General features: G+C 52.9%; 1 protein-coding gene across 5 annotated transcripts in view; it reads right to left on the bottom strand.

The window, feature by feature from the left end:
- POU2F1 (POU class 2 homeobox 1) overlaps nucleotides 1–20,721 on the bottom strand; it is a 94,308-nt gene that overhangs the window by 56,001 nt on the left and 17,586 nt on the right. Inside the window, exon 1 of one of the 5 annotated variants that reach the window (XM_036234696.1) lies at nucleotides 19,020–19,888. The exons of the other annotated variants lie outside the window; for them this stretch is intronic. Coding sequence (XP_036090589.1) covers nucleotides 19,020–19,041 — 22 coding nt within the window. The 5' untranslated portion in view covers nucleotides 19,042–19,888. Of the gene's footprint in view, nucleotides 1–19,019; nucleotides 19,889–20,721 lie in introns of those variants that run through there. 5 annotated transcript variants of the gene reach the window in all.

The following is a 20,721-nucleotide window of genomic DNA, read 5'->3' on the forward strand; positions in this document are numbered from 1 at the left end:
GGCTTCCACTGTCGCGACTGACCACCGGGAAACGTGGCTCCTTTACGGGCGATTACCTGTTTGTCCTGCCCCTTATTAAGACATTTTCTTTATATTTGATTTCCTACAGTTTCAATATATCTAAGAATAGAAGTTTTATCTAACCAGCTTGGAGTTTCATTGTGTTTCCTAAAGCTGAGAATTCATGCCGTTCATCAACTCTAGAAAATTCTCAGCCAGTGTGTATTTGAAGCTGGTAATATGTGAGAACGATCTCTATTCTCTTGGGATTCCGATCAGATTCATTTTAAATCTGTAACCACTGCCACATCTGGGTGATTTCCCAAGATCCATCATCAATTCATTCATCAAAAAGGCTCTAATCTACTACCTAATTTGTTTGCTGAGTTTCTAGATTTCAATGACTCTTTCCTTTCTCACAACTGTTTCTTTACCAAATCTGCCTGATCACTTTTATGGTTTGTTTTTTTGCCCAGGTTTTCAATCCCTTCTATTATCATTGAAAGTTTTTAAAGTTAATTTTAAGACTAAATCTGATTAATTCCAAGGATGGGAAGCCCGTGGTGGGGGAGGGGGCCTACTTCCATCCTTGTTTTGCTGCAACTGTGACAGTGGCTTGTTCCTTCCCAGCTGCTGCCTCACTGGCTCCCGTTTGGGAAAGTCTGAGACGCCTGGGTTTCTTCAGAAAGGCGGCGTGTCCGCCTCGGCCCCCTGGGCACTTGTAGCTGGGATCATGCTTATCGCTTGAGGTGGCGGTGACCCGCAGGGCCGGAGCCTCAGGCATGAGCCACCGCGCACAGCGCACAGCAGGGAGGCGTGGGAGAGGAAGGGGCCGGGGAGAGGTCTGTGCGGAGAGGTCTGTGCGCGGCCCGCAGGCCTGGAGGAGGAGGGAAGGGCCCCGCCCTCGTCGCGGCCAGCCCGCTCCTCCACGGGGCGCCGCTCTCCAAGGGCCCGCGCGCCTCTCAGCAGCTGCCACCGCCATGCCTCGTCCGGCCACGTCGCAATCCTTCAGCCTCCACGGCGACTTCGAAACCTCTCCTACAGACGCGTCCAAGTGTCTCCATGTCGTCAAGCTTGACTTTTCTTTCTTCAGCGACGGAACTAAATCTCCCTTGCTAGCCATCAGTCGCCTGGTGGGCAGGAGAGCGGCCGCGGGACAGGCGTCCAACCAGAAAGATGCCTTGAAAAGGTGGGCCCCGTGAGCACTTTGCTGCAAAGGTTCATCACACCCGCCTTCCCCTGGGGTGCGGGGCAGTTAGGTGGAACAGCGAACATGATATTTAAAAAGTGCTTTGTTTAAAGCGAGGACCACACTCAAAGACACAGCAGGTACCGTGTGAGACAGAGGTCCTGAAAACCAAGCCTCGGCTCAAAAGTACTTTGAATTCCGTCATCACAGAAAGACCAGCGAAGGAGGGAAGCCGATGAAAGTGTGCCGCGCGCGATACTCAAAGATTGAAAAGGAAAGAAATTAAGGAAAAGAATTATCTAAAATAATCAAACTGAGCACTGTCAGTTCTGTAGCCATGTGGATTTTTGAGAGCTTCATTCTCTTCCCAGGCACACTGTAATAAGACTCCCTAAGCTTTATCTAAAGGGTCGTGGGGAGGCCTAGAGGACACGACCAATGGATTAACTGCCAAGTCGTACGTGCTGGAGAACACAGCCCTATTACGCGAGGGGAAGGATGTGCACAAAACCGATAAAAAGCATTTTTTAAATCCTGCACAGAGTAATACAATTTGAACCACAATGAAGTGAGGGAAGTATCAACCTTATCATTGCTTAGACATGATTAAGAACAGGAACCCAGCTGGGGTGAGGGGGCGGGGGCAGAATCACTCTTACGTTGAGGCTGGCGGATGGGCCACAAGTTCAGACCACCGCCCACACACGCCTCCTTCGGCCCAGGCAAGTCGGGAAAGTCGGGAATCTTCCCGGGGCTCCCGGGTGGCCCCTGGAAGCCCCAGGGAGCCCTCAGTCACCTTCCCAGCAATCGGCACACTCCTACTAGGTGTGACGGGAAGGACAGAGCTACATGCCCTGTGGCCAAGAGAAAGAAAAATCAATGTTTTAAAGAACAAGTCTAGAATGCGGCCTCTTAATGCACCTTAAAATGCCTGACTTACACGTCTTGGAAGACCGAATGTTTTCGAGACAGCCTGCCCATCTCATCGTGCTTGGCTCCAAAGGAGCAGAATCGGTCGGTCTGTGTCACCTAAGTCCTCAAACCTCCCGAACAGCGGCACACAGCGCTGCTGCTGTGTGAGCAAAGGGCTCTCCCACACTTATGTGGCTCTCGGCAGACTCTAGAGTCAGACTACGTTCTGAACACGATTTGGTGTTTTTGAAATCTTCGCGAACAGAGAATACTTAAGGAGCCAGAGTAAGAGGATTCCCCCTCGCTGAAAAATGAAGCACTCTCATGTAAAAAAAAAAAGAAAGAAAAAAAAGTACTGTTTACTATTTTGGCATTCTGCAGATCGATGACAAGATTCACTAGGAAAGGCCCCGATTCCTGATGAGCGAGTGCAAGACACAGAACACCGCCTGGCGACGGCGCGCGCTCCCGGCCCAGGCGGGAACGCACCGGTCTCTAGAGCCATTCGGCCTGGTCCCGACTCCTGCATGCCACACGCACAGGTGCAGCCACAGACACGCCGAGGCAACACGGAAACGGGGGGTGCGGTCGTGTCCCCAAAACTTTACTTATGGACACAGAAAGTTCAAGCCATACAATCTTCAGGTGTCAGAAAGTACTATAGTTCTTTTTAGATTTTTCCGTTTAAAAACGTGAACAGCACTCCTGGTCGTGGGCCGTACAGACGCAGGGCGCGTGGCAGACCTGGCCGCGGCCCGCACGCCCGACCCCGCGTTATTTTCATCAGTGTCCGTAGACATAGAAATTACAGATGTCTAAAAAATACTTTTTCTCGATGCTTCGTTAGCTTCTTTTCTCCATCCCCAGTCCAAGGCTTCCACAGAGACTTCCTGAAGTCCTCACCTCGTCAGACCCGTCCCGCCTGGCACGCCCCCCCCACGCCCCCAGGGTACAGCCTGTCAGGCCCCTGGATGCCACGCCAGAAAAAGAAAAGCCACCGACTGCAATTTTTTATAAAGCCTACTGCCCTGAGCTGGTGTAAAGATCCAGATCTGTTCATGCTCAATCTTTCGGTAAATAAAGGTCTGGCCAATCCTACTCTACTTTTTCTCTTTCAGCCACGGTTTAGGTCTAATTCGATACACTGAGACCCTGTGAGGTCACACCGTCAGGCTGCTCACTGACAAGGGCGGGTTCAGTCACGAACACATTTCATGTTTAAGATCTTGCCGGGAACTGTTCACACGGCTTCTCGGGAGGCTCAGAGAGAGGAGCTGGCCCGACGCTTTCACCCGCCTCTCGCTCGCTTCCCCAGTTAGGGATTCTTTTCTATTCTTATCTGCTAAAGGTAATGTACACTGTATCATTTTTCTAATTGCTATTACCATTGTTACAATAATATTAGGACATTTCAAAATGTTTTTAAAACTCACATCCCTACACTTAAAGCTGCAAGGTCCTACGATGTTAAATCATTTAACTAATAAAAGCAACATAAGCCTGCACTCAACTCGTCGGAGTATCGCGAGCTACGCCGAAGGCGACACTAACTCGGGAAGTCCCGGGCGGGCGGGGGCTGCGCGGGGCCCCGCAGGGCAGCGGACGCGGGGGTCAGTTCCTGCACGATGCGGGCGCCCCGGCGGCAGTGCGGTCCCACTCCCCCCCCCCGCCCCCGCCCCGTAAACACGCAGGGCAGACGCTCCCGCGTTACAACTGGTCCCCGCGCGCCCGCCTGAGGGGACGGCCAGGGCGCCACAGCTCGACAATCCGCGTGCGACTGTGAAGCGATTTCTCCCGAAGACAAACGCCACCCCCAGGGACGATGGCGGAGGACAACCCAGCGGACGGCCAGAAGCACAAGGGACACGGTCCCCTCAAGGCAACATCCAGAGGCCACTGAAGGTCAAAACATTTCCTCAAGTTGTCAACACATTTAAAAATTATTTTTTAATTCATGTGCATTAGCCAGGTTCAGTATTTTGAAAAAAATCCTTAACACCAAAACAAAGGGGAGGGATGAATACGCTGATATTTTTATTTGAATGCCATGTGGGAGAAAAAACAGAAATATTAAAAAATCTCATTTTCAAATTAAAATGCTGCTACTGATCCCACAAAGAAATGACCTCTTCACTCCTTTTAATGTTCTTTTTAATCCCACCGATGCACTTCTGTAACCCTAAAAGGCAGACCCTCTCACGGCATGTTTAAGTCACAAACTGCCCACCGTTAGTACAGCGTTAGATTTAAAAAAAAGTCACGAGTTCAAATCGCGCTCTTCGTCATGTTAAAATAAGTTTGTTTAGAAACAACACTAGGAAAGGGAACAATACTCCTCCCCCCCCCCCACTATAAATCAATTCCTGACGAGGCAATTTCTTTGAAAGACTAAAAATAAGACTACAGTCCAAACCTCCAATCATTAGATACTTCAACTTTGTAGTGAACTAAGGTTTCTTGCTATTCCAGCAGATTCGCTAATCCGATAATGTTTCCTCAAAGATTAACTGTAGGTAAATAGCTAGAATCACACACCCCTTTCGGAAGTGACAGTAAAACAGCTTTACCATCCACGGGCCAATTTCGAGTGTGCAGAACATGACATTTCAACAGTTTCTTTCCCAAACGTTAAGCTTGGCCCTACACAGGTTTTCCTATTTCCTATTTGCCATTTAAAGCCTTTCCTAATCTCCCCCCCCCCCCCCCCCCCCCCGTCCCCAGTCCCGCCCCAGTGAAAAGCTACGTGAAACAACAAGCCAGCCGCTAAGCCGCCTGGCGGCCGGGGAGCGGGCGAGGGAGATGCAGGAGCCGAGGGGCTCGTTCCCGCAGCGCCACGGCGACGGTTCTCCGCGACCACGCTGATTTCCCTGCGGCGGTTCTGGGGCGCGGAGAAGAAACTAACCTATCTGTGGTGACTATACATCCAGGTCACTGCTCCTAAGAGGCAGGGCCGCAGAAGAGTGGCCGGGGGGCCTGGCCCGCTGCCCTGCCCTGCGGCCCCGGGCTGCGGCTCCCCTGCGGGCCTGGCTCGCATGCACTGGCCTCCCCCGCACGGCCGCCCCTGCGCTTTGTGCCCGGCAACAAGGCAACTGTGTGAGGACGCGAGGACCTCGGTGCCCTCTGGCCCGGCTGCGTGTGGCCCGGGGCAGGGGAGGCACAGGCGAGGCGGCGAGGCCCTGCAGCATCCACCTTCTGCGCGGGGCGGGCGGCCGGCCGCGGAGACCACGCAGGGTGCATGTTTGGTCAGAGAGAACGGAGCAGCCTAATGAGGGGCCTTGGCTCCTCAAAAGGGTCTCCTTCCCCCCTTTTGTGCTTCACCTAATTCACGGCATCTGAGCCGCTCTTGAACTTGACAGACTGGGAGAAAGAGGAAGAAGAGGGGGGAGGCGGACGCACAAAGAGAAGGGAAAAGGGAGGACCTCAGAGGGACTTCATTTGAAAAAATCCGTTCTGCCAGTTTTGACGAAGTTTTGGAACTTTAAAGGAATTGGACAGCATCATCCAGTGTTGATGTAAATTCCATTTTCCCAGAGATTGTAACAAGTAATAAAGTAGATAAATAAGGAAGAAAATGTCCTAAGAACTTGTCACATATTTTTTCTGCTACACTGTAATTCTTGCTAAGGAAACATTTGATTTTCAACAATTACTTGAAAGAGCATTCTACAGGCGGGACCGGACTTGAGACTTTGCAGTGAGGGAAATTCACGGGGCAAACACACAGGGAACGCCACAAACCCACCAGCACCACCTGCAGGACGCACACAGATGTACACTCCACGCGTCAAGACTTTAATCCTTCACAACTGACCCCTTGGCACTTTCACTGTAAAGTCGAGAATTAAAAAGCCTTTAAAGCAGTTGATAGCTTCACATGAAGAACGAAGCCACAGGAAGCGTTGGACGATTTTAAGTATTCCTGAAAGGGCCTTAGCTATGTTACATGTCAATACAAGAGGCTGCTTCAAAAGCGACAGATCTGGCTGTCAAGGAAGGCGGGCGCCCCGCTGCCTCGAAATAGGTGTATTACTTTCTTCTGATCGCAAAACGTACATTCGCTTAGAATAACCGAACACGCCTGAGATGGAGGAGGGCGCCCTGCTCCCACGGTTGGGTTTGGGACTCTTCTCCCGGCCTTTCTCCCACGCAGGTCTGAGCGGTGTGATTCTGCGACTGCTGCACTCGCCGGCTCTTGGTTGTGCTGGTTTTTACAGCTCCCGCCTATTCGATACACTTTATACCTCCTTTCCTGCCGGTCCACACGATCCGTTTTGGCGTCGTCCACTGCGAGGGTGCACTGATGATGAGTGTCCAATACGCTATTGACGTGTTTCTATTTTTTCCACTTTACAAAAAAATGCTTTAAGAAATAGCACTGAGTATCTGTATCTCTGCTTACTGATACGAATGTTTCTGTAAATTAATGGCTACAGGTAGAACTCGTAAATGAAAGGGTACAAACATTTAAAATGTTAATATTACTGAATTGCTCCCCAAAAGTTAGGCCAAGTTACCACCCCAATATTCTGTGAGAATGCTGGTTTCTCAGAAACAACCTTTTCAACATGTGACGCTCTGATACACTCTATTCTTGTTTTAAATCTTTTTAGAACTTTCACACTTAAATACTCTCCTTCCAACTGAAAATTCAGTACATTTATTCCCGACATTTACTGATGAAAACGTTTTGTAGAAGCGTCACTTTTAAACTGCATTTAGACCCGACGATTCCGTGACGCTTACACTTCAGTTTCATCTTACAAAAGAACCGCTGCCCACTGTCAGTACTCAACACGATGTGTCCAGAAGGCACCGGGCATTTCCAATCCACCCTCGGGACACGATGTGGCACCAGTAGGGGGATTTGAAGAAGGCCGCTGTAAAAAGGCGGTCACGCAAACGAACACGTGGCCTTTCGAAGGGACCGTTCTGAAGGTACAGCTGTCAGCCGGACTTCTGCGCACGAGCACTCACGTGTGCCTGTCACATGGCGTTTGTCAGAAGGAAGGGCAGCCGTTCTCCTCACAGCTGCCCAGGAGGGGGTTGCGGAGCCCGTGCAGGTAAGGGCACCACAGGTAAGGGCACCACGGGCGAGCTGTAACCCCTGAGGCGGGGCAGGCGCTGCTCACATTCCGAGCCCGCAGGCCGATAACTTTGCTGGGGAGGAGGGAGGAGGGCTGACTGGGCCTCAGAGAGTGTTTAGCAGGAGATCTGGCTTTTAATGACTAATGCCATTAGCACCACCTTACAAGTTGTGACAACCAATGTCTTAATCCACAGACAAATGTTCCCTGGGGGGTGAAATCATCCCACATTGAGTACTACCCTGAGCTAACTAAAAGACTATCATGTACATTTCACCACTGCACCTACTGACTCATAAACTCAATTTAAAAAGCACACAAATACTAGCCTCCCTCCCCATCACACCCTCCCCCGGCGCCCGAAGCGCCCCACTTCCTGGCGCGCCCGTCAGTCGCCGTACCCTGGGTTAACTGCACCTGGTGATCAGCGCTCATCGCTGGAGACCACAGGTCACAAGGAGTAGGAACCGCCTGTCTCACCTAATGTGACATCCTCGGGGTGTGGCACCATGCAGGTCCCCGGCAGGAACGGGAAACACTCCGGCCCCAGCTCCGTCAGTTCTTAGGAACTCGGGGTGCCCCCCCTTCACCTTGTGACCCTAGGAAAGGCCCTGCCGCGGAGACTAGAGTGATGAGACAGGGCAGGTCTCAGGCAGAGTTTGCTGACGCGGGCGCGAGGGAGGCGGGGAGGCCTGGCAGCTGGGCTGCGCGCCGGGTCGTGACTCAGCGGCCCAGCGCAGGGGCCGGAGGCTTCCGAGCAGCGCAACGCCGCAGCCGGTGTCTGGGAGGTAACTCGACCCCGGCGCACAGCTAACTAAAGAAAAACCCGAACGCACAAAGTTAATTAGATGTAACAGGTGAACGGGCCTTGGCTAGTTTTAAAAAGTATTTGGATGAGGACATACTTAGACATTTTTCTTACACACTAAGATTCTGGCATTATTATTTAAAAACTATAAGCTTACATTTGTTTTGGTTATGCTTCTGCAGAAAACAAAAAAGTGACCCAACAATGGGAAATGCTTCCGCTTTCCCATCCACTCCCGCTCACAAGTCGAGCGGATTAACCTTCCAAATGCGCGGCCCAGGTCACGTCGCTCGAAGCGTCCGGTGGCTCGCCGCTGCCCACTTAGGTCCAAACACCTCAGCCTGACGCTTAGGCCCCGACCCACGCACACGCACCCCCACGGCCGGCCGCACGCGCGGCTTCTGCGCCAAACGCGGCGGCCGCTTCTGCCTCTGCTGCACTCGCCCGCGTGGCCCACCTTTCTGAAACGCAATCTCGCCCTCCACTCCGAATCCCCGCCAACACCGTCTCCTCCTCACTGGGGACCCAGCTCCCGTGACACTGCCGCGGGCCGGGCCGGCTCAGTGCAAAACGACTTCCTCCCCCTCAGCGCCGCCCGCGTCCCCAGAGCTCTGCGACCCCCACACTGTGCCTTGAATGGCCTTTCCCTTGCAGGTCGGAGCGCCTGATTATACTGGAGCCGACTTCTGGGCCCCTCCATTCGTGAAACTAAGACGGAGTGACACGCACGGAGAGACCGAGCCCCGCGTCGCTCGTCGCTCATCGCTCATCGGGGCGCGGTTCGAAGAGCCCGCCCCCCTGAGGGCAGGAGCTGTCTCTGGTTCCTCTCCTGCAATTCCCTGGGCGGAGTATGCACTTACACAACTATGCTGGAAAAGTCAAAACTTTTAAGATGAAAGTAAAATGGCCCCTGGCTCAGGCCTCATTCACTGAGCCACACTGAAAGCAAGAAGCATCGGGCCCCTCGTGGCGGCGGCAGCCACCCAGAGCTGGCGCGGTGATCAAATGAAGCAGGAAAAGCCGCCCCTCGCCTAGGAGGTTACGGTGTGGGGGGGGGGGGGTGGACACGGGCAGACGCGCCAAGCCGTCCGGCAGGCAGGTAACCGAAAAGCGCTATCAAACACAGCAAGCCACGCTCGGTGACTTCCCACGGAGCTGGCGGCGCCGACCAGCGCCACACACGCCCCGGACGGAGGGGCCCGGCTGGCTCGCCGGGGGAGGAGGGCGTCCGGGAGGCCAGCGAGAGGCAGCGGGTGGCAGGGTCCCCCGAGACAGAAATCAGTACGGTGTCTGCCACATATACCAGGTGCTATAAAGGACACAAAGGCCTGAGCTGGAGAACAACCGGCACGTCGAAAATGGCCAGGAACCACACACGGCGTGGCACGCTCAGGAAGGCAAGAAATCTGAAGGAGCCGCGGACTCCTGTCCCCCCGCACCAGACTCCTGTCCCCCTGCACCGCCTCACCAGGAAGGCGGAGAGCCGCCCAAGCCCTGAGCAACACCGCGCCCCGACACGCACAGCACAGCTCAGCTCAGCTCTGAAGCCTGGGGCAAGTCACTGAGCCTAAATCTCAAGAGTCCTCCTGTGTAAAACGAGGGTCAGAAACACAGCCCGCCTCCTAGGACCCCGGACTCCGAAGACGAGACAGCGGAGCACGGTGCTGGGGCACCGCTCCGTCGACGGCGGCCACCGTCATGCCCGCCGCTTCCAGGGTCTTGTCTGAACAGGTCCCTTGGAGTTTCCTATCAAGCCAGTCGGGACAGTCTGCCTCCCATCTCCACCACCCTTCTGCCCTGAGCAGCGTTTAGAAAAGCTTCCACTCCTCGGCACAGTCCTTTAGATTTGAAGTTACTACGTATTCTCAGTCCTGCATATATCTAACATTTTCAACTGAAAATTGATGCTGGGGCTCAAAAGAAAGATATGTTTCTAGGGGAAAGAATTACAGCAGCTGACGTGAGGCCAAAATGCCATCCGCCTCTCTACACCTGGACACAGGTACAGAATGCCGCCACGGCGCACGTCCTCACCCACGTCCCACAGAACAAATAAACTAAAGCCGAAGCCTCAAAGCTGTTTCTAAGTTATCCTTCTCATGCTCATCTGAGCATCTGCTGGTTTTTCTGTTTAAATCAAAGAAAAACTAGTGCCAGTGTCAGGTTTTCCCGTGAGAGGCCGCTGATGCTCACAGCGAGCAGGGCCCCTTGGCCCCCCCAGGCCTGCCCGGGGCGGCAAGCCGCCCCGATGCCCCGACGGCCTCATCGCCGGAAGCACCCCGAACGGAAGCGGCCCTGCTGTAAACGGAGGAGCAAAACGAAACGTCCTAGGAAGACAGTGCCACAAGCACCTGCGGACGGCGGAAAGGGCCTGTCACATCTGAACAGGACTTTCCTGCTTTACGAGCACCGCACTCCCTGAAGCAACTCGGAATCAGGACTGCCTCCCAGCAGGGATGGGGTAGCTGCAGCCAGGGGACCGACCCCGATGTAGCAACTAGTGCTCACTGAGGCATCCAGAAACAGCGAAAAAAAAAAAAAACCACCTTCCCCTCACCCACAGGCGGCTCCGCCAGAGACCGCCACGGCGCCACTGCCCGGTCAGCAGCAGGTCACGTCTGACAAGGACGCTCCCGCTCAAGCATCAAAGCCGTGACCCCAGGTGCATCATAAAATCAAGGAGAAAAGAGGAAAAAATGAAACAACACAGCAAAGATACAAAGCCAACTTTTCTCTTCCTCATTAAGACAGGCAAACTTAGCACTGAATTAAAAAGAAAAAAATCTAAGAGGAATTTTACCTCTTCAAATGAAAAATCCTATAGCTCCAAGTTTCATCGGGGGAGGGGGGACTAAACAAACCCAGTACGAAACGTGACGCGAGGGAAGAATGACACCGTCTGATCCGAAGGAGTCAGGAAACCCTTACAGAACGCACAGAGGCTAAAGTTTTGATTCTGACTCTCAAGTACAAACTCTCGGGCAGAAGACAGACGCAAACGTAATAATGCAAGCCATTAAAAGTAATTAAGTACGACAGGCTTTCCTTTGAATGAAACTCTTTTGGGCCTCGTAAGTGAACTTGTCCCTTGAGAATCAAGTGTGCCCGAGTTTTGAAAGCATTTCGTCAGCAAACCCGTCCCACCGCGCCCCGTGGCTGTCCCGCTGCGCACAGACACCGTCGCCAACACCGCACCACAACCAAACGAGGCCATTTTCACGACACCCGAAGGCCCGGTGAGAGCACGTAAGTTTGCATCACGTACACACGTAAACCAGTCAAACAGCCAAAGCCCCTGGTGACGCGCCAGCCTCCACGCTGCGGGCTCACGCGCTCTTCCTCTAGTGCCGCCGCAGGTCAGAGTCACGGCTACAGGCCAGCCACCCGCGTTTACTGGACTCCTCCATGAGTGAGCGACTATCCGAGTCAGTTTAAAAGAATTCTTCAAGCCTTTTGACTGGCTAGAAAAACGGATTCATTTTGCCATCTGTGGCTCAGTTATGAACATTCTTTGGTTTGGAATCTGCAAAAAAGTAGAAAACGAGACCTAATAACAGCTGTAATTTAAAAACACAATTATACTCTTAAATGAGCGACAGTGGGGTTCATCATGGCGCTGGTTCCCCTTCACGGGGAGACCACTCAGCGCTGAATACAGATTTGGGGATCCCAGATCCCCTTCCGATCCTGGCTGCGGCGCCTTCCACATGGCGACCACAGAGGAGCGAGTCTGGAAAAGCACGTTTCACGCCTCCAACTCCCACTGGTGTTCGGCAGGTATGTTCTAGAAAGAAGAACCTCTGTGCTCCTTGTCTGCAAAAACAACAGATGAATCCTGGGCTGCTGGTTCTGCTCAGATAACCCTAACGGCAAAAAGGATGGCTTCATCTGCAGAAGTGTCTACAGGGCTGCTGTTCTAAAAGATAAGAAAACGCATTTCAAAACATGGGGAAACCTGCCAATCCCTAGAAAAGAAGCATATTTGATTTAAATAATCAATACATAAAAAGCGAACAGGAAAATTTTATTATCTTATACCATATCTATTTCCTCTTAGTTCTTAATAAAACACAGATAATTTAATTATTTTACATGATCCACGATGAGGCCTGTAAAACCAATTTCCAAGAAGCATGACCTTTTAATGGAAAAATGTCACTTTTGCCTAGTCCCCAATACCAAAGAGAACATGAAAGAAAATCAAGCCAAAAATTTCCCACTAATATATTGAAACTCTCTCTCCAAACTCTGTTTCTCTCCACACTCAGCAAAATATTGATTGATACCGGCCCTAATTTACCAAGGTACGAATGGATTCCAGATTAGGTTTACAGCTGAAAACCTCACGGTCTGCTCATGTTCTTACAACAGCTTTTGCGCACGCACACACGGTCTCACTATTATCATCTGAAACTGCTGTCAGTTAAATCTTCGCTAATCTCTTGAGGAGCACAATTCTAAAACTACTGAAAAAACACGTGAGCTGGCTTTTAGATCCCTAGCAAAGTCTACATACGCATATTCATTTTTAATCTAGCCTAAACAAAACCTCATTAGGAAAGGTAACAAAATTTAAAGAAATAAAATCACTCACAATAAAGACAGGATGTTATTAAAATATATTTTTCCAATAATGCCCTAGCACACTAGAAAACTGAAGTATGTAATATATTCTGGGCCCTTCGCTTATGAGATTACTAGAAACCACTTTTTAGAGTCAATTTGATCCACTCTGTCGATTAAAAAAAAGGCTTCCAGAGCCCACTAAAGGTTTCTATGCTGAAGTCCACAGGAAACAAACAGACTGCGGTCCTTTGTCACTGGTGCAGGCCAATGTCCAGCCCCCCGGGCAGGGTCCTGGAGGGGGCGGTGGGGGATGGTGCTAACAATAAACCAACTCTCCCCAACGGAAGTTTACATCGTTTTGCCCTGATGCTCCTGTGGTGACATCCTCAAGAATAACAATATTATTAAGCATCGGTTTCCAATTTTACCCTAAGATTTAAACACCATGATGTATATTCTGAGCACCTACGACATTCTAACTATGCATAATTAAACAAGAAAACAAAAAGAAAACTGTATTTCCCAAGCCGTGAGTACCGCCTGCCTTCCCCCTGACCCAGGCTGGGTGTGCACCAAACTATCAGCAGAAGGCAGACGCCCCGGACCGAAGATGGGTGTCCATCCATCTGCTCGTCATCTCCTATCTTTTTCTCTTCTTTGTTTTCTGGAAAGAAAATGCCAGAACAGATGACCCAGAGTGACGGATGAGGTAAAAACAGTGCCGACGTAAGCAGCACGCTAGGAAACGCACCAGAAGGATGACGCACACGAGAATCTGAGCCCACAAACGACGCTCCTTTTCGCGGAGCCTTTGCAGCGCTCTGTGCGAAAAGCGGAAAACGTCACTTACAAAGGTAAACACGGCCCTGTTAGTAAGACGACGCTCTGGCATCTGACAGCGAGCGTGGGGCCACGAAAACAGAGGGCACCTCGCAGGCCACGCTTCCCTTCGCCCACGGCGCGTCACAGTCACACCGCGCAGACGAGCCTGTGCCACCCCAGGGTGTCAGCGCGGTCAGCGCCCATGGCTCTCTCCGTCTCGCTCACACCGATGGCCTCCTGAACCCCATCGCGGCCCAGAGCCGGTCCCCCTCTAACACATCCCTCTCTCGGCACAAGCCCACGCCTCCTGGACCTGTGTCGCCCCTCACTCCCATTGCAGACCTGCCTGCGACTGGTCCCGACCCCGACCCCGACCCCGACCCTCTGCCTCCTTCTCCACTCCACTGCGGCCGCGGGGTCTTTCTTAACATTTTCCCACTCCGTGTCCCAACACCGCCCCCAGTCGGCGGGGACCATCTGGCCGCCGCCTCCGCTCACGCCGCGGGCTGCCACGCACTGCTGGGAAAGCAGAAGCACCAGGGGCCGCCCTGCAGGCAGGTGCTCCGGGCCCGGCAAGTGTCCTCGCGAACCTCTCCTTAGACACTTGGGAGGGCGGCGGAGGCAGCTGGTGGAGCGGGGCGGAGGAAGGGAGTGGGGTTATCAGGGAGGCCTGCAGGGAGGAGGCAGGACAAGGTGGGACGCGGCCGGGGCAGACACGGCCTGTGGCACGCGGGGGTTCCAGGTGCTGGCAACTGGGGGTGTCTGGAGGCCGGAGAGGAGGACGCCCCACATTCCCACAGAGGCAGACAGACACGGAGAGGGCCCACTGCTCCCCACTTTCTGAAAATAATGTGTTTGCTTCGGTAATACAGCTCAGTTGAAAAGGGTTTATCTCCAATGCAACCCAGAGTTTAACTTCTTGCCTAGGACAAGCCCGAGCCTTGAAATCGGACAGCCCGGGTCCGAACCCTGGCCTTTCCTCTTCCTAGCGGGGTTATTTCGTAGATAAGTCGCTTCGTCTCTCCGTGCTGCACGTGCTCATCTGTGAAATGGGGAAAACGATAATAGCTCCGTGATGTGGCTGCGGCGAGCACCAAAGGCGCCAGCACGCAGAGCCCGGGGCGGAGCCGGGCGCAGAGGACGGCGGGAAACGCCGGCCGCTCTGCTGAGACTCGAGCGCTGCTGGGCCACGCCTGTGTCCACTGAGCACCACGGAGACCGCGCGAGGCTCCCGGGGCCCCGCGCCCCCGATCCCACTGCCCTTCGGCCCCGGGGCCTCCCGGCTCCCCCACCACCCCCGGCCCGTGGAAACGGCGGGCTAAGTGACACGCCCCTCCCCCACAGCGCACTGGGCGGACGCCCCTCCCTGCGCTGAGCACTCTTACCCCCTTCGCTGGCTCGTCCGTCATTCCCGCCGCGCCCCTGGCCACCTGAACTGCAGGTGCTCCCAGGATGGGACCTTTTCCGATCAAGGTTCAGAGGGTTAAGAGCGAGTGACGTAAGTAAACCAGTACGACGTGCTCCCTGACGGGCCCCGGACAACAGATGTTCAATAAATGAAGAATTCAGTCACTCCAGGCTTAGGTGACTGTTTTATGCAACAAAGCAAGTTCACTATGAACTCGGTGCCTCCCATTTACAATGTGCTGCAGTTGAACACGTAAGTTAAATAGCGTAACTACCCCGAGTTCTCCAACAGTGCTACACTCTGAGGAACCACCACACCCCTATTTCTCGCAGTTTTCTAAATTCGGTATCTACGCACATTGTTCACACAACGCTTTCCAAAATAAACCTGATAATGTGTTAAAAAAAAAAAAAAAAAGAAAGCAAAACTGTCATACACTCTCTGAGGCCGAATATATAACTTTCAACTACACGTGTCTTTTCAGAAACCACGGCTCTTTCTACGACAGAAACTGGCACCCCGCACCGGCGACCAGACACTGAGTAGTACCCGCGGCTGTCTCCTGTCTGCGTGCGCCCTTAAAGGAACTAAAGAGCAGGATTTAAGCAACATGCAAAACTCGGTCGACCTGACTGTGTGGTACAAGCCTTTTACTCAAGCTAACTTTTCAACCACGTCTCCTCAGACACGCGGGGACCGTGCGCGGCGAGGCCAGCTCTCCTCTGCCGGTAAGAGGACGTTTCGCTCGCATCACTGACCGACAGCATTCGCACCCAGAGTTAGCAGCATGGCACAGCACGCTCGCTGGACCATTCCGTCACAGACACTGCTATCTGTCATTTCCGCATCTTCTCATCTTCTGTTTTAATCTCGCCGAGACCTCCAGCGTGGAAGGCTTAACCAAACCGAGACGAGCGTATCTGCACGCGCCACGTGCGCTGAGCCAGCTGCGGCTCCCGCTGCCCGTGGATGAGCGACGTCCGCAGTGTCCTGCCCGCAGGAGCCCTGCTCGGCCCGCGGCTTCTTTCAGGTGGTCGGTCCATCTCGTATTTGGTCTTCTCTTTTCCTGCCGCCTTCTGGTTTCCCAGTGTTACTGTCTTTTTCAAAAAACTCCGCCTTTTCTCGACGTACCCAAAGTAGACAGTTTCGGTTTTATCATTTTCGCAGCCGGTGGTCAGGCTTCACCTGCTCTAGGAGCCGCCTGCTGGTCTTTCTGGCGGCTCAGGGGTCCACAGGGCTCTCTCACACCAAATCCATCACTTCTTTATTTCATATATTTGGGGGGGGGGGGGACAAGATCTATTTCTCACGTATGTTCTAGAAAGGAGACGTGAGCTCAGCAGTCAGCACCGCAGGCCACGCGAAGTCATCTGCTCCTCGCGACAGCCGAGTTACATCCGCAGTGTCACTAGAGGGCCCTCCTGAGCCAAAATGCCCGCGTTTCATACTCTGAAGCATTTTAAAGCGTCTCTCCAACGGCGAATGCTGAAAGCGTCCGGATAATCTAATGCCGCTAAGTGCAGCGTCGGGTCTGTCAGTGCCCCTAGCTCCGCGCGACGCTGGCTGCTAACAGCACGACTTAGCTGACTTCGCCATCCTTCTCGACGGTCTCACCCGCTAGCAGAAATAAACTCAGACTCTCAGGAAGTATTTGGTCTTGCCATTTAAAGAGGAATGGGTATAAAAGATATAGTTTCTTGTTCAGACTGACTGACATAAACAATTTTATAGTAAAATCTTATCAGGTTTTAGAAATTATTTGGGTCATATAATTTTAGCCATATTGGAATTTACCTGAAACATTTTAACAACCACTGTAAAAATCATTACCCCAAATTCCTTCCCTTTTAGAGTTCTAGAGCTCCCTAGAGAGTAACACATGCTAAGATTCCCCTGCTCACCCCCCAAGGAGTTTTGCTTTGTTTTTTGCTTTGCAAGAATACCTTCCCACTATTCTCTCCCAGACCTCTCTAAACTATAGGTGTTAAAGCTAAAGAAAATTTGGACACAAGAACCGGTAATCAAGATCCGATCATTCCATTTTCTAATATAAAATGTTTAAATATTGTAGCAAAATTAATAACCTCACTACCTTTATCTGAGTGGCTTCTATATGAGAGGTCGAAGAGGCAACAGGAAAAGGTAGAGACGTTATTTCTGAACTGTTTCCTGAAGTCACTGCTTATCGCGGGCTTGGTCGTGAGTTTTCCTTCCTCCCACGCACCCGGGCCATCTTAGAGAACTCTGAAGCCAGAAGGACCCTTCGCCACCTCACAGCCATGGCCCCATCTCACAGATGACGGCGGTCCAGCCGTGTCCTCCTGCCTCTCTTTCCCCACTGTGCTGAGAGTTCCGGCCAGCGCATCTACCTGGACTGCCACTGGACAGGCTGGACTAACCAGCGCAGTCTCGACCCCGAAAACAGAAAGCATTAGAGCGGGTGCTTCCGAGGGCATCCACGATACTTTACACAAGCACATCGGAGCAAGCAGCAAAGGCGTAATTCTCTTCTAAAGCATTTCAACAACATCTTGAACAAGAACAAAGAATTTCTGAATACCCTCCTTAACCCATCAAATATGGAAGTCAACTTAAGTAAGTTAAGAACTGCAATCAATACCCTTAAGTTGTTTTAAACTAAGCACACCACTTTCTAGTTACATAAACTTACATAACTTACTATACTTCAGTTTCTACATCTCCGGAACAGGTAACAACAGCTCCATCGCACTGCTGGTGTGAGGACCAAGAGAGAGAACGCCTGTAAAACACTTAGAACGGTGCCCGGCACGTGGGCTAGAAACAAAGGTGACGGCTTGTTACAGCACCCAGAACCGCGCCATCTTAAGCTAAGACGACCAATTGAGGCTGTCTATTAACTAATTTTTCAGCTCAAGCAACAAACTTTGCTGTCAACTTATTTGTCCATAGCAAGTTTCACTTTCAAATTCTTGTAACGGCATCACCTCACCTGCACAGGTAACTTTTTGCTGCCATCACTATGTTTACAGCCCAGTGGCAGCTGGAAGCAAGGAGAGTTCTGATTCCTTCTTTTCAAACAAAATATTTAGTTATTTCACCTGACACTAGACAACACGTTCTGTACACTACGTGGAGTCACGCCTGTGAGAAGACAATGGGCCACCACAGAGGAGATGGCTCTGCCCAGGTCACAGAGAGGCAGAGCAGTGAGACGGAAGAAAGAAGACAGCCGGGCAACCACTATCTGCTGGTGACAATCTCACTGCAAAGCGCGGAGTCGCCTCCGCAGCGGTCCCAGAAGCTGAGCTCTGAATCGGAACGCACAGTCCCGTAAGCCTGATGCTGAACCACTGGAGGGAAGGGCTGCAGCCGCCGCCACAGGGGCCCTTCGTCGGGCAGTGGGGCATCATCAGAGATGTCTGCGCAGGAGCAAAAGAAAAAGGAGGAAAGGTAACGGCTGGCCTTCGACTGCCCGCGAGACGGGTGTGTGAAAAGAGCGACCGGAGACAGGGCGCGTGTCGGCTGCACCATAAAATTTACTCTAAATTTTATGAAAATAAACTCTAAACATTCAACTTGAAAAAAATGATCTGTGACACACTTATTTTGGAACAAATTAACAATCGCTACACAGGGTTAGACCAGGCATAAACTCAAATCGTTTCTCTGCCGTCCTGCATATTAAATCAGAAATCCCTTCTTCCCTCAACTATTTCATGAGTTTAAATAAATCTCCTCCTTTAAAGCGAGTTACCAAGTATATAAATAACACTGTTACATCTAAATCACTTCGAGTCCATTCTCTGCCCCACTACCCCGCCGGAAGCACACATTTTCCAATTTCTCCATCCTTTTTTTTTAATCTTCCTAGGTTTACAGCTGAGGCTCTTACAGGGTTCATACATACATGTTCCTATTCTAAGTGAACTGTCTGGTCATACGCTCGGACCAGTTTTTATTGGGTTGTACATCATTTATTATTGGTGTCTAAGAGTACTTAATATGCTAAGAAAAATTAACCACCTTTCACATAGGCTAAGATTTTCTCCCTATAGCATATAAGGTTATGATATTTGTAGAGCTGTGGGGAAGGTAGAACCCGAAATGTTTTACATAGTTAAATCTATCGACCTTCTCCTTTTATGGCATCTGAGTTGTGTGTCATATCCAAAAAGCCTTTCCACCCCTAGAACTGAATAAAAAGTATTCCGACTTTTGTCTTAGTACTTTTCTGAGTAACATTCACACCTTTAATCTCTCCAGAATTCATTTGTGTCTGACTCCGATGCACGATTTTTCTTTCAGACGGACAGCCGAGCCCCTGCCGTCACCTGGTCCCTCTACCTAAGGCAAGCGCGACCCCTCGGGCGCCTCCGGCCCGGGGCAGCTGACAGGGCGCCGTCGCGTCTGCATCGGGCGATCGCTCTTCGAAGCGCGTCGTCGTTCCGGGGGCTCGTGTTCTGCTCCGAGCATTCCAAGCACCTGCTGGAAGGACGATGAAAGGGAAGGGTGGGGGCGGAGTATCGGATCTGACCCCAGCGCCAAAACATGGCCGTGAACCCGCCAGAGCGGTTGGCCGTGTGCGCGCACACCTGGGGCATGCGGCAAGTCGCCACCCGAATCGCTGCCTGCGGACGGCACTTTCTGGAAGGTTCTCTCACTCCGGCAAAGCAGTGCACATACTACACAAGGTCGGCATCGCGTTTATACTGACCGGGAGTGGATGCTGCCTAGCGGCATGGCCGATGAGAAGGCGGGGAACTGAGTCACAAACGATCCAAACGCGAACTTCTAAAGCGCCCAGTCAGCAGACCACGCTACCCGTGTGGTCCCGTCAGCGGCACACGGTGTTCTCGGGGGACACTGTGCCTAGGCTCGGCACAGGGAGGGGACGCCTGCAGAGCGACACATGTGAGCGCAAACCACCTCCCCGCAGCGGAGCTGGGCCTGGCCACTGGCGTGACCAGCTCGTTCCCTTGGCCTGGACCCAGGCGACCCGTGAGGGGCCCCCTGGTTCCGCCCTGGCTTCCCCCAGCGCACCTCGGAGGTGACGGGTCCGCCGCGCAGCTGGCCGTGGTCCACTCCCGCCCGTCCCGTTTGGGGAGCCAGGGCCGGCGCCCTTGACCTCGGGCACCGGCGGGCACGGCGACCAAGCCAAGTGGGAGAGCTGGGCCTGCGCTGAGCCTGCCAGGGCCGTGTCGCCTCGGGCGCCCCTGAGCTTCGAGACCGTCTCCTCCCTCCACGTCCAGCGACGCGCCGGCGACGGTCATTTCGAAGCCAGTGCGGCGCGGTCTTCGCGGAGACGTCCCGATGGCCTACGCCGCGCCAGTGACCCCGTGCACAACCTCTAGACGGCCTCTCTCCTTCGGAGTCACCGTCGTCTCTCCTGGCCGCCGAGGACTTTACGATGCTGTCACTGCTGACCGTCAGCCCCAGTTCGCATGCAGCGCCGCTGAACCGCCTCCACTCAGGAGTTAAAGCGCCTTCCCATGGTCAGCTTCCCTCGGTCTCCTGCTCCCCTAAACCCCGGAGAACCCCCAACGTGCTGGGAGCTGAGACGCCAGAGTTCGGCCCAGCGCTGGAAGGGTTGCAGGGGGAGCCTGTCGGGCCCAGGGCCGACCGCCCGGACGGCGCCCTCTCCCCGGCCACCTTCGCCTCCCGCCACGTGTCCCCTTTCACGGCAGGCAGAGTAGGAGACCGAGCCCGCCCTAGCTCCCCTCTGCGGAGAGAGACGGCTGTGTGCGTGCACGGGCCACAGCTCGCCTGTCCCCGCCCAGCCTCTGCGACCGTCTCGTATGGACGAACGGCTGCCAGGTGGCTACAGATGGTGCGAGGGAGGCGCCTGACCACGAGGGGCCACACACGTGGCACTTACTGGTCGCCACGCAGCGGTCGACAAGAGATCAGCCAGGAGATGTAGGTGTTTTTGCTGATCACTTTTTACGCTTTC

Source organism: Rousettus aegyptiacus, unplaced genomic scaffold (assembly GCF_014176215.1).
Source record: "Rousettus aegyptiacus isolate mRouAeg1 unplaced genomic scaffold, mRouAeg1.p scaffold_m13_p_17, whole genome shotgun sequence".
In the NCBI taxonomy this organism is placed as follows: Eukaryota; Metazoa; Chordata; class Mammalia; order Chiroptera; family Pteropodidae; genus Rousettus; species Rousettus aegyptiacus.